The sequence below is a fragment of the Pogoniulus pusillus genome, chromosome 6 (genome assembly GCF_015220805.1).
Source record: "Pogoniulus pusillus isolate bPogPus1 chromosome 6, bPogPus1.pri, whole genome shotgun sequence".
NCBI lineage: Eukaryota > Metazoa > Chordata > Aves > Piciformes > Lybiidae > Pogoniulus > Pogoniulus pusillus.
In genome coordinates, this window is record NC_087269.1 from 6,664,124 (window position 1) to 6,678,732 (window position 14,609).

Genomic DNA, 14,609 nt, shown 5'->3' on the forward strand with positions numbered 1-14,609 from the left:
CTATTACTCAATTGCAAACATATCACACTTATTTAGAATCACATTTGAGTCCAGCACTTCTCCTTAAGCCCAAAAGAGACCTAATATGTTAAATTCAAGTTACCTTCACACACGGTCTTGGGTCATTCACTTAGAGGATTTAACTAACACTGATAAACTATCAAACTAGTTAGTGTTTTGTTAAGTTCTTTTGATTATCCATGGCAGACAGCGTGTGAAAAGATCCAACAAGTCTCTAGTAGATCCTGCAACATGAGCGAGGGGAAAGTGTAAGGTTAACAGAAAGTGCTATAAAATGTTTTTTGTCTTGGCATAAAATACAATTAGAGAACATGAGTGTGGGATATTTAGAGTGCTTGTTACTCAGAAAAAAATCAGGTTTGTTAGTGGAAAAATAGAATTTAAGATCTAAATGTGGCTAGATGGAAATATTTTTCACTTTACATGACTCTTGAGTCCTAGGTGTCTAAAAAGCCCTTTGTAAACAAAAAGCCTGGGCAATGAACACCCGTAGGTATGGTGGGGAACACAGTACAGTCAGCTAGCCAGTTTGAGTCAAGTGTGGGTGCTCAGCTAAGAGGAACCAGCTTTGGTGGACTGTCATGTCTGTGTCTGATGCTCTGAGCGAGCATTAGTGATGCTAAAAGGCATCTGAAGGAGTCTTGTGTGGCCTCTGCTGATATATCTAGTTATTCCACAATCCAACTCAGCTGCCTGTAGGTATATAAGAATTGTTTGTATTTTGCTTCCAGGTGAACAGCATCAATTTTAGAGAAAAGCAAAAGCAAACCAGAAGCAAAATTAGATAAAACACCTATTTTTTTCCCAGCTAATAGCTGGTGTGTGGTGTCCACAGCCCACTAATGGTTTCTGCCAGTGTTACAAAAGATTTGGGTCTGCTCACATGAGAGAAATTGCTTTCAGTGTTCAGGTCTTGGGAGCCAAGTGGTCTGCCACCAGAGCTTTTTTTTGTCTTTTGCTCTTCTTTTTCACTTGCCAAAACATAGAAATGCTGAGTGTTGAGTGAGAGTGCAGCATAGGCCAGGGGCTGTCTGAGATCTGTAGGCACTCCACTGGGCAGGTGGGACAGACCATGTAGGCAAGACTCATGCCAGGGAGTGGAGCAGCCGGGGCAACACCAGGCATCTCTCTAGGGATAGGCTGGGACACTGGCATGTGGGTGAACCCCACTGAGTGTGGCCCATGGCTAGGTAGGGAAGAGCTGGAGTCTGAGGTCCTACAGCATCTCTGAGAGTGGGGTTGAGGCCGCAGGGGGCTGGAATGGGGTTCTGGGCCATAGACTAGGTACAAAGAGCTCCAGGGATAGCTAGGGACATTAGTGTCCTCAAAGCCCAGCTGCTGGTGTTGAAAAGGAGGGTACCAACCAAAGGAAAAAAAAAAACAAAACAAAACAAACCCAAACAATCTTTTTTGCTGAAAAAAAAAATTAACGGTATTGCATTTTAATAAATATATATAAAAAACGACCTATTGACTACAAAAAAATATACATACAAAATAGAAACAAATTATTTAATTAAAAAAGAAATACAAAATATAAACAAATACAAAAAAAAAGATGTTAAAATGACCTACTGACTACAAAAAAAAAAAGAGCTGCCAACATTTCAAGTTGCTTGCAGGTGCTCAGTACTGTGTGTATATAACTAAAGAGATGTGACATCTATTGGTACTGCACAGCTTTAGAGTCTTCTAATGGAAAAAAAAAAAGGGTCAAAGTGATATTACTGAGTGCTGGGAGGGGGTTATCTCTCTTGTGATTGAGCTGCTCTGAGGCTTTTTTTCAGTTCACCGGTTGATAGAGTTTCTTACGTGGCCTTTGCCTTGTGTTCTTGCTGCCCACTCACTGTGTGTTTATGAAACAAAGAGAAAATGAAAAGCTCCTCCAACAAGGCCATTAGTTTGGCCGCATACCAACCTCTTTGGCATCCCAGTACCTATAGCACCACCCAAGCTACACACAGGAGCTGTTTGTAGCTCCAGAGGAGGGTACTACAGTTGACCCTCTCAGAAGAATAAGAATATTAGCTGCTTTTTTTTTCCCCCCTGTAACGGTATCATTTATCACTGTGACACACACTCATTGACTTACTCTGCCTTTTTTTCAGTGTCAGATTTATACTTCATTTCTCTTTTGAATATTGATGCAGCACTTTCCTTACATGACTATGCTGTGTCTGCCAAATGGTGTCTAGACGCTGGAGCAGCTTTGAGTAATTAGCGTAGTCACCCCAGTCATTCAGCCTTGGCATTTACCTACTCTTTGTGTTATAGCTATCCAGCCATGAATAGGTACTTTAACCCAAGCAGCACTGTAAAGAGAGGTGGCAGTAAGCATGTCTAGGCTTCACCTAACATCACCCAGGTGAGCACAGAGTTCAGTAGCTGTTGCTCCCTACATCCACTGACAGGGCATGTAGTTTGAACTGCTCCCTTGGACATGGAGTCGCTGTCAGTGCAGTCAGTGGGAGATCTGGACTCAGCATCTTTCACAGATCACAGAACCTTGGCAGTTAAAAGGCACCTCCAGAGATTATCGAATCCAACCTCCCTGCCAAGGCAGGATCCCCTAAGGTAATCTGCACAGGAATGCATCCTGGTGGGTTTGGAAAGTCTCCAGAGAAGGAGACTCCACAACCCCTCTGGGCAGTCTGTTTCAGGGCTCTGTCACCCTCACTGTAAAGAAATTTCTCCTCATGTTGAGGTGAAACCTTCTATGTTCTAGTTTGTAGCTGTTGCTCCTTGTCTTATTACTGCCGACCACAGAAAAGAGATTGACCCCAGCCACTTAACATCCACCCCTCAGATATTTGTACACATTGATGACATATCCTCTCAGTCTTCTCTTCTCCAGACTAAAGAGCCCCAGGGCTCTCAGTCTCTCTTTGAAAGGGAGATGCTCAAGTCCCCCAGTCATCCTTGTGGTTCTCTGCTGGACTTCTTCCAGCAGGTCCCTGTCTCTTGAACTGGGGAGCTCAAAATTTGACACAGTATTCCATGTGTGTTCTCACCAGGGCAGCGTAGAGGAAAAGGACCTCCCTAGCCCTGCTGGATGCACTTTTACTCATGCCCTCCAGGATGCTATTTGCTCTCTTGCCCACAAGAGCACATTACTGTCTCATGTAGAACTTGCTGTCCACCAGCACTCCAAGGTCTTTCTCCCCAGAGCTGCTTTCCAGCAGGACAGCCCCCAACCTCTACTGGTGCCTGTATCTTTCTTGGTCTGAAGATCACCAATGCAAAAGCAAAGTTAAAAGAAAATATTTCTGTCTCTCAAGGCTTGGTACCAGTAACTGAAAATGTATACAGCTTGAGTTAAAAAAAAAAAAAGAAGAAAGAGAAATCAGCATCTGCCAGTACTTTTTCTTCCCCTTGGGAATGGAGAGGGGTTAATAGAGAGCATCTGTCATTTGCCCACCCCAGCCCTAACCCTTGATACCCAGCAACAGCGGTAGCTCTTGAGGAGCATTCTTATGTCTGATTCATAGACTTGCCTTCCAGTGGGCCCTGCTTTACACCATATCCCAACTGAAAATGCAGCTTCAGAAATTTCTTGCAAATTCATCCTTTATGTCATCCCCACAAATAATTGCAGCACTACTGAAGCAGAGCTGACCAACTTTAGAGAGGGAGAACTGATAAATACCAAAGATAGCTTCAGAGCATCAAGACCTTAAGAATGAAAGAAGAGTGAAAACCTAACCCAATGCTGTCTGTGCAACAGAATGTGCTAATACAAAACTAAAGTGCCTCAAAAATTATACACAGATTAAAGGCAATACTGCTATTGGCAGTGCTTATTTGTAACTGAAATGTGAAAGTTCTGATTTATCCTGCTGAGTATTTAAACAACCACTATCAAAAGGAAAACAAATTAGCTTTGTTTTCTGTGTGCTTTTAGCTGTTACAAATTATTTTACTGGTGCTAACACAAAGCATTAGAGAATAGCAGGTTTGAGTAGGGTTTTTTTTGTCCCCTCTGTCTCCTGTTTGTTGTTTGAGCAGATTTTCTTTGAATGTGCCAATAGGATTATTTATATTTTTTTTTTCAGTTAGAGGTATACAAAACATTTAAAGTAAGCTTCCCAGAAGATCTGTAGTTTACTTTGAGGAGATTTTGCAGGGCTAAGATAGGACTCATTTAATTTGTAGGAATTTCACCCTACAAAGAGAAGTTATTTTTGTTTTCTTCCTACAAGGATTTCTGCAAGGGAAAGGGGGAAAAGTCATTAATGCTGATGTGGGCAAAGAGGATTTGTGGCTCTTCAACAGAGAAAGAAATGTGTAGTTCCTTTTAAATGTTGTGCTGCTGCATGTTATGTGTAACATAAAGCTGCCTGTCATGCTATGCAGTGGGTTAGCAAATGAGTACATATATGTACATTGCAGGTGTAAAATTGTGCACACTTGGAGACACACATGTTGTAAACTCTGTTTGTACTTTAGACTATCAAACTGCTCCTTGTGGTTTACACTCTGACCCACAAGGTGCTTCCTGCTGAAGGATGACCAAGTGGACACAGTATGCATAGTTTTAACAGGACCACTGTCCTCTGGCTGTTTTTTCTCACCATCCCTGCAAAGATACTCTCTTTTATCCAAAAAGTTCTTATTATCACATACAATATTTTAGGATAAATGATTCTGTGCTTCCCAATTAGGCTAATTTGTCTCTCTCTTGATAAACACCAGTGCCACTGGTTTGGTATTACTGATGATCACTTTCATCACTGCCAGCCTACTGGAAATGTTTTGGGCTAGATCTTCACTGAGTATTAATCAGCAGATTTGTGCTGAAAATAATCACAGAATGTCTGGGGCTGGAAGGAGCCTCAGAAGGTCACACAGTGCAACCCCTTTGCAGAGCAGGATCACCTATACCAGATTACACAGGAAGGCATCCAGGTGGGTTTTGAATATCTTCAGAGAGAGAGACTCCACAATTGCCCTGGGCAACCTGTTCCAGTGTTCTGTCACCCTCAAAGGGAAAAAAATCCTCCTCATTTTTACATGAAACTTCCTATGCCTCAGTTTCCACCCATTGCTCCTTGCCCTGTCATTGGGCATCACCCAGCAGAGCCTGGCTCCAGCCTCCTGGCACTCACCCTGCACATATTTATAAACATGAATGCGATCACCTCTCAGTTTCTTCTTCTCCAAGCTGCAGAGCCTCAGCTCCCTCAGTCCCTCCTCATGAGAGTTATTTTATGGCAGATAGAGACACATCTCAGTTTTTATTTGTTGACTCTAACTTTATCTTCAGTGGAAATGAATCCACATAAATATCAGGTGTAGCCAACAGCTTAGAGGAGAGTGAGAACTTCGATAATATGAAGTTTGGATGCCTCACTAGGGAGAAAGTACATGATGATGTCCAGTAATGTTTGAACCGGAGCTATCTGAACTATATTTGGCTTGTGAAAACTTAAATGTGCAATGTTGTCAGATCATTACCTTTTATGACCACAAATATTCTTCAGAAATTAACATAGAAATCAAGTTGTAAGCAGAAGGGATCAGCAAAGCAAATTTTAGCCTCCTTTAGGGTTTACAAATAAATACATGCCTTAAGCAGGCAGGGTAGCAAATGACTGGTGCTATGCCATAGTTATCAGTCCCTGGAAACATTTATGGAAGAGGAATGCAGTAAATGACCTCTGGACTGATGTACCTAATAATCTAAGGGAGAAGTGATCTTTGAAGAACGGTGATTGCAAGAAGTGTTTTCAGGATTATCTCAATGTTGATCATATAATTACATCTCCAAAAAGATTTATTTGTGGTCATATAAATCCTGGAATTTACATCTGAGGACCTAATTTGTTTTCAAAACTCAACAATGCCACACATAGAGCAGGCTTGGGTTTTTTCTGCCATGGAAAAGAGTTTTCATGCTAGAGAGATAGAGTAGGTTCTCTTCTGTCCTAAACCAGATTTCACCCAGGTATTAGTAGAACTTGTAAAAAACCTTAGAGCCTGTCAGCTTGCTTTGTTCCAAATTGCTCAGAAAGCTGGATCTAAGCCACTATCTTTATTATTGATTGGGAGAGGAATCACTGCAGTGACAGAGGGTTTCCTTGCCCAGATTTTCTTGACAGTGTTGCTATTTATCTCTTCCCCTAACTTGGAATCCATTTCCTTTCAGCCTGTCCCCTGATAGGTGCAGTATATATTTCTCAGCAAAGTATTGACTTGATGGGAATTTAGAAATGGATGCATATGTATCAGGCAGCTTGGAGGGATGGTAGGAAGCTTTACTTTTTAATAAAAACTATTAAAGGCAACTAGCTACAGATGTCCATCTCAAGGTTAAATGGTTATATAAGGGAGGGGAGTGAAGAACTTAGAGTAGACTGTGATTTGAAGGCAACCATGGGTTTGCTGGTGGCAGTTAATAAGTGAAAGAACTAAAAAGAGGTCATGAGAATAGTTCAGATAAATTCAGGTACAGCTTGGATAGAGTCTATTTATAGGATGCATCCTCAAACCAAGCCTGTGAACCTTTTGAAGTTTGCCCATCACTGCTTTCAGGCCAATTAATGCTCCCGTTCTGAGGTAGGTAAAACAATAAAGCAAACAAAGATAATTAGTCTCTGGAGCATGTAAACAAATAAAGTAAATCACTTGCAAATCACTTGGTTTTGCTTACTTTTGTGGTTTTCCTTGCAACACTGGAAAGAAAAAAAAAGAGGCAGTTATATTGCAAATCTGCATAATGCTAGAGCACAGTAAAAATGCACAGATTATGTTATTTTGGTTTTGAGAGGGCTTTGCAAAGACTAAGCACCTGGTCCTGAAACATCACTGAGTTGTTATATGCAAAAAAAAAAGAAATATTGCTTTATTTTTTTTTTCAGAAAGAATATTGAGGTAGGGAGGTTAAATAATTTCTGTCCATGGAGATAAAGATCTCAATGACACTTTATTTTTAAAGTCCCTGCTTCAAGTTTACAGGTTTTAAGCAGAAGCACCAGTGGAGCTGGGGAGGGCAGGCCAAGGTGGGCAGGAGAATGGCTGTAGGGTGTGGGACCTTGACCCACCTCACATTTTTGCAGACCTTAATGGGAATATTATATGGCTTTTAAAATGCAAATAAGCAGAAGAGCTGCTGGCTGCTAGTCTCTCATATATATGTGTGTGTGTATATATATATGTTTTTCAACATGGTGGTAATCTGTTAATGGGAATACAGCTTCACTTCTAGTCTTAAAGCACTTTCTAGAAGTAAGCAATGCTCTCCCCTGGGCTGGGTGAAGTGAGTGAAGATAATGTGGCCATTCAGCAGGAGAACTTGATGCAGAGCACACATTCCCCTCAGTACTACAGACTTTGGATAAATGCACATCTTAGAAGAACAAATAGATTCTCAGTAGTGTGGCTCCAGGGGGCTGTGCAGACCATGCTGTTTGGATCTGCCTGCTACTGCACTTCAGCCAGCTAGTTCTGCAAGCCAGTCCAGAGCAGGGATAAACCCATTCCCTGGGAACTCAAGGCAGTACCAAAGCAGGCCCTGTCTCAAGTCACGTAGTAAGAGGACTGCATGAGCACAAACATGCAGTTTTGGGTAATCAGTAAAACAGAAGAAACTGTGTTCTGAATCTTTAGAATAACAGATTCCAGTTAAAGTTCAGACCCAGCAAAAGGACTGCTCATATGAGAAAACAGCTCTTTGTCTTTTTTGGCATGAAAATGCAGAGCACTTCTTTTAGCCAAGGGCAAGCATTTCCCTGTTTTTCTGTCCCTTTTTACTGTTTCCTTACACTTTGTTTTTGTTCTGACTCCAAAAAAACTGATTTTGGAAAGCGATGCATCTCACTCAGTAAGAGACTCTCGTAGCTGAAATGTGTCCAATACACATTGAAGTTAAAGAATATTAAGCCTTGCCCAAAAATAAAGAGTGTGAAAGGTAAGAATGCCTGCAGGCTTGGTTTTTAAAGGTATGTATTTTGCTTCATCTTGCAGATCTCGCCTTGCAGATTTCTTCACAAACTGCCAGCCTGAGTCACGCTCTGTTAGTAGCTGTCTGAAGGAAAACTATGCTGACTGCCTCCTCGCTTACTCGGGGCTTATTGGTAAGAAGGCAGGGAAGGGTGGGGGCTTGCTGGGGCTAAGAAAGCATCCAAACTCTATTTTAAAGGCTCTCATGAAAGAAAAGCTATGGAAAATAATACTGAACAATACGATGGCAGGAAAAATTCTCCACTTAAGTGTGTTTGCCCTGCTTTACCTCACAGAGGTTCCTGGGGTAAATTCGTGCATTGCAAGGAAATCAGGGGTTGGAGATAAGGAGGGAAAAGTGCTTGAATTTGAAATAAATTCAAGGTTTGAAAGTAAAGCTTGTTAAGGTGGTTGAATTTGGACAGAACCATGAAGCAGGAATTAGAAAAGAACAAATGAAACTGCAGCTAGGATGGTTTTACCACTGCCATTGCAAGACTGGGTAAATGCCTCTCCAGGGAAGTTTGCAGGACGTCTGAGGAATGACACCATTGACCAACCCAGCCTTGTTTCACTTCTGGCTGCTATTCTTTCCATGGTGTCGTTCTGTCCACTAATAAGTATTTTCTGAGATGCCTGCCACTGGAAGCACACCGAGATGAGAATTACCTTCTGAAATCCTCTTCCCTCTTCAGCGTCATTTTGTTTGCTGTCGTCTTCCTGACAACAGGCACAAAGATAGCTTTATGCAAGCCAGATTCCATATACCACATGCACTATTTGATTCCTGAAAGAGAAATCATTTCAGGAAGGTGGACTTGTAGAAATACCATGGTTGGACAGCAAAGAATAAGTGAATGTCAAAACTCTGAAACAAATAAATTTTAAAGGCCACCAGATAAGATGTTTTTAAGCTTAGAGCCTGCACCTGCTGCGATTCAGTAATATCCCCTTCTGCTGGGCATGAAGGTGCCAGCTGAGGCTCTAAAGCAAGTCCTGCTGTGAAATAAATGTCTCAGGAGATAATATCCAAAATGAAATATTTCTAAGATAGGTTGGGTTTGCTGAAAAATGACTGAAAGCTCTATTCAGTGGCATATTGTTATCATTGTTACTACTATAGCAGCTAACAAGTCAGGTAAGTCCATGTGGCAACTGATAAAATAAGAGGTGATGGTTGCAAAGGATATTCCTCTACAATTTAAGAGATGAAGACAGAATCAGAATTAATCAGATAGGAAAAGATATTTAAGAGCATTGAGTCCAACCTATCACCTAACACCTTCTAATTAATTACACTATGACACTAAGTGCCTCATCCAGCCTCCTTTTAAATGCCTCCAGGAATGGTGACTCCATCACCTCCCAGGGCAGCCCATTCCAATGCCAATCACTCTTGCTGGGAAGAACTTTTTCCTAAGATCCAGCCTAAACCTGCCCTCATGCAGTTTGAGACTGTGTCCTGTTGTTCTGACCCTGGGTGCCTGGGAGAAGAGACCAGCCCCCACTTGGCTACAATCTCTTCTCAGTTAGTTATAGCCAGTAATGAGGTCTTCCCTGAGCCTTCTCTTCTCCAGGCTGAATACTCCCAGCTCTCTCATCCTCTCCTCATAGGGCCATGCTTCAGCCCCCTCACCACCCTTGGTCTCCTTCTCTGGACACATTCAAGGACCTCAACATCTTTCTTAAATTGAGGGGCTCAGAACTAGACTCAAAGTGTGGCCTAACCAGTGCTGAGTAAAGGAGCAGAAGGACTTCCCTGAAAGTGGTATGCAAAGGATATAATACATGAACAGCTGTGACAGAACATCACTTGACTCCAAAAGAAAAGAATTGGATAGCCTTGAAATCTGATCTATTCAATGAAGTTAAGAAGTCTGGCTGCTGGCAAAGAGTAACTGTTACCAATAGATACATCTGAGTAAGAGCTGCCAAGAAGTTCTTGCTGCAACTAGTGAATTTTGCTGGCAGTTTTGTTGGATCCATTTTTCAATGTAACCCCAAGCATGACCCAGTTTTTATAGTCAGGTATTTTTGTGTCGCTGTGGATGGGTATGCTGCAAAACATTGTCACACATCAGAAATTTGGAATGGATCCCTGAGGAGTTGAAATCAAAAGGAGATCAAAATTTCAAAGCAAAAAAATGAATATTTTTCTTCCTTCCTGCTGGCCCCAAAGCCCATGCAAAATGATTGGAACTGACTAGTGTGACAAGAGTTTTACTTCTTGGTAGTAATTCTGGTAAGCCAAGAAAATTACCAAAACACTCACTGAAGGAGTAAATTCCTGGTTCTGATATCAAACTGATATAAAAAGGAGAGTAAATTATGTGAAGAGCATTAAATCTGTAAGGTACTGAGATAGAAATCAGAGGTACAATCTTTCAAATGTCTGCTTAATGGATATATAAAACCTAGGGAGAGAGAAGAGGTAGACTAGAGGTAAGAAGTTGTTACAGATTCATTAATTCATCAGAGCTTCAGGATCTCCAGGTGTTTAATTAAGATAAAATATTGTTCATTAAAATAAAATATTCTTTCATTTAGCCATTTCATTAAATGCAGCAAAAATTGTACCTCTGTAGAATTTGTTAAGGAAAATTGACGAGTCTCTATGGAAGGCGCAGTGGATGTGCTTCTGCTGTCACACAGTGATGGAAATGCAGTTACAGAATCACAGAGTCACAGAACCTTGGCAGTTGGAAGGGACCTCCAGAGATCATCGAATCCAACTCCCCTGCCAAGGCAGGATCCCCTAGGGTAGTTTGCACAGGAATGCATCCAGAAGGGTTTGGAAAGTCTCCAGAGGAGGAGACTCCACAACCCCTCTGGGTGGCCTGTTCCAGGGCTCTGTCACCCTCACTGTAAAGAAATTTCTCCTCATGTTGAGGTGAAACCTTCTCCGTTCAAGTTTGTAGCTGTTGCTCCTTGACTTATTGCTTCTGACTGCTGAAAAGAAATTGGCCCCATCCACTTGACACCCACCCCTCAGATATTTGTACACATTGATCAGATCTCCTCTCAGTCTTCTCCAGACTAAAGAGCCTCAGGGCTCTCAGTCTTTCTTCATAAGGGAGATGCTCAAGTCTCCCAGTCATCCTTGTGACTCTTTGCTGGTCTTCTCCCAGCAGGTCCTTGTCTTTATTGAACTGGGGAGCCCCAGACTGGACACAGTATTCCAGGTGTGTTCTCACTAGGACAGAGTGCAATCCCACCTGAAATGAATGACTGCAGCGGAAGCAGAGTCAGGCACAGTTCTTGTACGAGATGCCTTTGCCACTTAAATGGAGGACAGTCTATCTAGGGTCCTTTAAAGTTTTTATCAGGATGTGTATATATGATTTTAAAGGTATGTCTATTTTATGGGAATTTTTAATTCATTGCTTAGGCTCCTTATTCTAGTAATAGGAATAGAGTAATGTATTTTAAAAAGAGAGAAAACTATAACCATTATCAAATGTAGAATAAGACTGGAGATAGCCATGTTTGAGATTCAGTGTTTTGGTCACAGAGTCACAGATATATCCAGGTTGGAAAAACTCCTCAGGAGCACCAAGTCCAATCTATAACTCTATAAATAGATTCACCTTAAACCATGTCCCTAAGCACCACATCCAAACCACCCTTAAACACATCCAGGGCTGGTTACTCCACCACCTCCCTGGGCAGCTCATTCCAGTGCCTGACCACTCTCTCCATGAAAAACTCTTCCTAATGTCCAATTTAAACCTACCTAGTCTCAGCTTGAGGCCATACTAGTTAGACCATCTGTACTTGTCTACACTCCCATTATCAGTTAGGTATTGTTCTAACTGGTGGCTTTAAGATCTGCTTTAGCATTCACTTTCTTACACAATTCCCCTTGTCCACAGTGAAATCCACCTAGTTTCCCTGGGATTCCCAGGGATTCCAGGAGAGATTTTGTGAATATGGTGAAGTTGCTTTAGGACAAAGGAACTTCACTCATGTGGCCCTGCTCCTGAACTCCCATCTCCTCATTCTTAATTCACCTTAATTTGAGCAACCTCTTGGCTGCGTTCAGGTCAATTCTGCTTTTGTCTTAAACATCAAGACCTCACTGCCTACTACTGAGATCATTGCAGGACTATTTGATACACAGAGCGCAGAAAACCGAGCATGTCCTATTTTGCTGCCATGGTTTCTCTGATCTGTGAGTGTCCTTCAGCAGAATTTCCAAGATGCCAGCTAGTGGGGGTGGGGAAGGGGAAGTCGAAGGCACACACACATTGCCGGGGAAAAAGAAAATCCACCTCAGGAAACCAAGCATATAATCCGCTTGGGTTCACATCTGCCCCCAGGTTGAAATGACAGACTGATTTTCTACTAGCTGCTCTTTCAGCCACTCTGGGTTTTTTTTGCTGGATGTACAGTTTGTGTGCTGTGTATACACATTCCTTGTCCTGTCTTTCTGTATTCATCAACCTTAATAGCACCTTACTATCTGTTATGCTTTTAGTCCCTGTCTTGACCCATTTTAATTACCTCAACACTTTCTGGTAGGATAAGGAAGTCTTAAGCTCAGTGATGTTTTAATTTCCTCAATACCTTTAATGTTTGGGTTTTTTTCTAACCTCTCACTAAGTGTTTGCCACTTAGCCTTTTGCCTGTTTGTTTTTTTTCTGTTTGTGTTTTGAAGCCTACTGTTTTCATTCAATTTTCAAAATCCTCTTGATTTTCATCTTCTCTCACTTCTTTTCAGGTAGTGTCATGTGCTTGAAAACATGTACTAAACCATCAAGCAGATAATGGGCAGTTAATTTAATTTAATGTTATTCATCTTCTTATTTATCTAGAATAGAATCATAGAATCAACCAGGTTGGAAGAGACCTTCAAGATCGTCCAGTCCAACCTATCACCCACCCGTATCCAGTCAACTAGACCATGGCATTAAGTGCCTCATCCAGTCTTTTCTTGAAGGCCTCCAGGGACAGTGACTCCATCACCTCCCTGGGCAGCCCATTCCAATGCCAATCACTCTCTTTCTGAACAACTTCTTGCTAAGATCCAGCCGATACCTCCCCTGGCACAACTTGAGACTCTGTCTCCTTGTTCTGTTGCTTGTTGCCTTGGAGAAGAGACCGACCCCCACCTGGCTACAGCCTCCCTCCCTTAATCTGCTGTCAAGTTTTCATTAATGGTGCAAATTATATTTGCCCGTTCTAGTGAATTCTCTCCCTCTGTTTAATACATTTTGCACTTTGCTATTTACTGATGTGCTCATCTCACAGAGAATTTGAGCAATTGGTATGGCAACTATCTGTTAAAAGCTGGGAGTAGATAAAGATATGGGATTGCATTCTAGTTTAAGAACATCTCAAAAAGAGATGTTTTTTTGTGAGTTGGGCAGTGGAACTGCATTCATTTTCACATACATTTACTGCTTTTTTCAGGCCAGCCTTTAGTGTCTCTTCTTCCTTGTCTCCCACATTGTATATGCAGCAGTTTGCATATGTTGATTTGTTCAGTTCCTAGTGGTGCCTGAAGCCTATTTGGCATCATTCTGTGATTTATGTTATTTCTAATATTCCTCTTTTTTTTTTAAAGTTTGATGTTTGATAGCCCTTTCCTGTATGTTACTGCAGACTCTTGGACCCTGGACCTATGGACCAAATTTTCTCTGCTAGTGTACGCTTTGGGTCGCTAATATTTATCCTTCATCTATTCCATCATCTTAATGACTACTTTGATGGCAGTTTTGAGGAGATGTGAGCATATTTCCTTGTGATTTATAGCCTGTCCTAGGACTGTAGATCACTAAGTGGAGAACTTATTTCCTACAACAGCTTTCATCAGTACAGTCTGGAATACCTCCTTCTTTTCATTCAGTTTTTCCCATTTGGTCAGACAAAATGAAATAGAAGTTCAAACTTCTCAATCCCTAGGGAAGTTTGAAATCTCTGACTTCAGTGAGACTGCTTGTTGGAGTAAGTGCTCCAATTGTTATATAACAATTGTCTGATCCAGATGAGTGATGAACAGTTGCTTGTGTGCCTTTTAGGACACAAAATGCATTCGTTGGTTTTACTTCATTCGTGGTAGCCTCGAGTTGACATACTAATGTGAGACTATTTACCTAGTGTTAGAACGAACCTTTTGGTTTCCAGCTGTTGACAATGTTGAGGAAACAGTTGCTGCACCAGAAAGTAGTGACACAGGAGTAGTACTAGTAATTTAGTACCCACAAAGAGTGTGCTGTACCATTTTAGGTACAGTTTTGCTATATTCATTGCCACAACCCACTCTGTTGTCAGGTCGCTAATGAGCACCATGGGGCTAACACTCCTTCGATCTGTATTAAGGCTCCTTTCAGCATGGCTGGCATTCTCCTTGCTCATGTGTTTCAGAAATGCTTTTTCAGGCTGGCTGCAGACTCCAGGAGGATGCTCAGGTCTGGATGTCTAGCTTCAGCCATGTATTTGCAGCTAGGACAAAAAGAGGGGAAAAATACAAGCGAGGAAGAAAAAATGCTTTTTTAGAGTGTAACTTTAAGGACACAGGTCCACTTCTGTTTGATTTGGCAGCAAAGCTCTTTTAAGAGGTTCCAACTTTTTCCCAATTCAGTCCTCCCCTGAGCCACACTTTTCCACCTGTCAGTTGTGCTGATGCAGCTGTCTGTGGGAATTCAATA

General features: G+C 41.7%; 1 protein-coding gene across 2 annotated transcripts in view; it reads left to right on the plus strand.

Annotated features, from left to right (window-relative positions):
• The window catches only part of GFRA1 (GDNF family receptor alpha 1), a 191,048-nt gene that overhangs the window by 131,838 nt on the left and 44,601 nt on the right, over positions 1 to 14,609 (plus strand). For both annotated transcript variants that reach the window (XM_064144309.1, XM_064144308.1), the window contains exon 5: positions 7,984 to 8,093. In XM_064144309.1, coding sequence (XP_064000379.1) covers positions 7,984 to 8,093 — 110 coding nt within the window. The remainder of the gene's footprint in view (positions 1 to 7,983; positions 8,094 to 14,609) is intronic.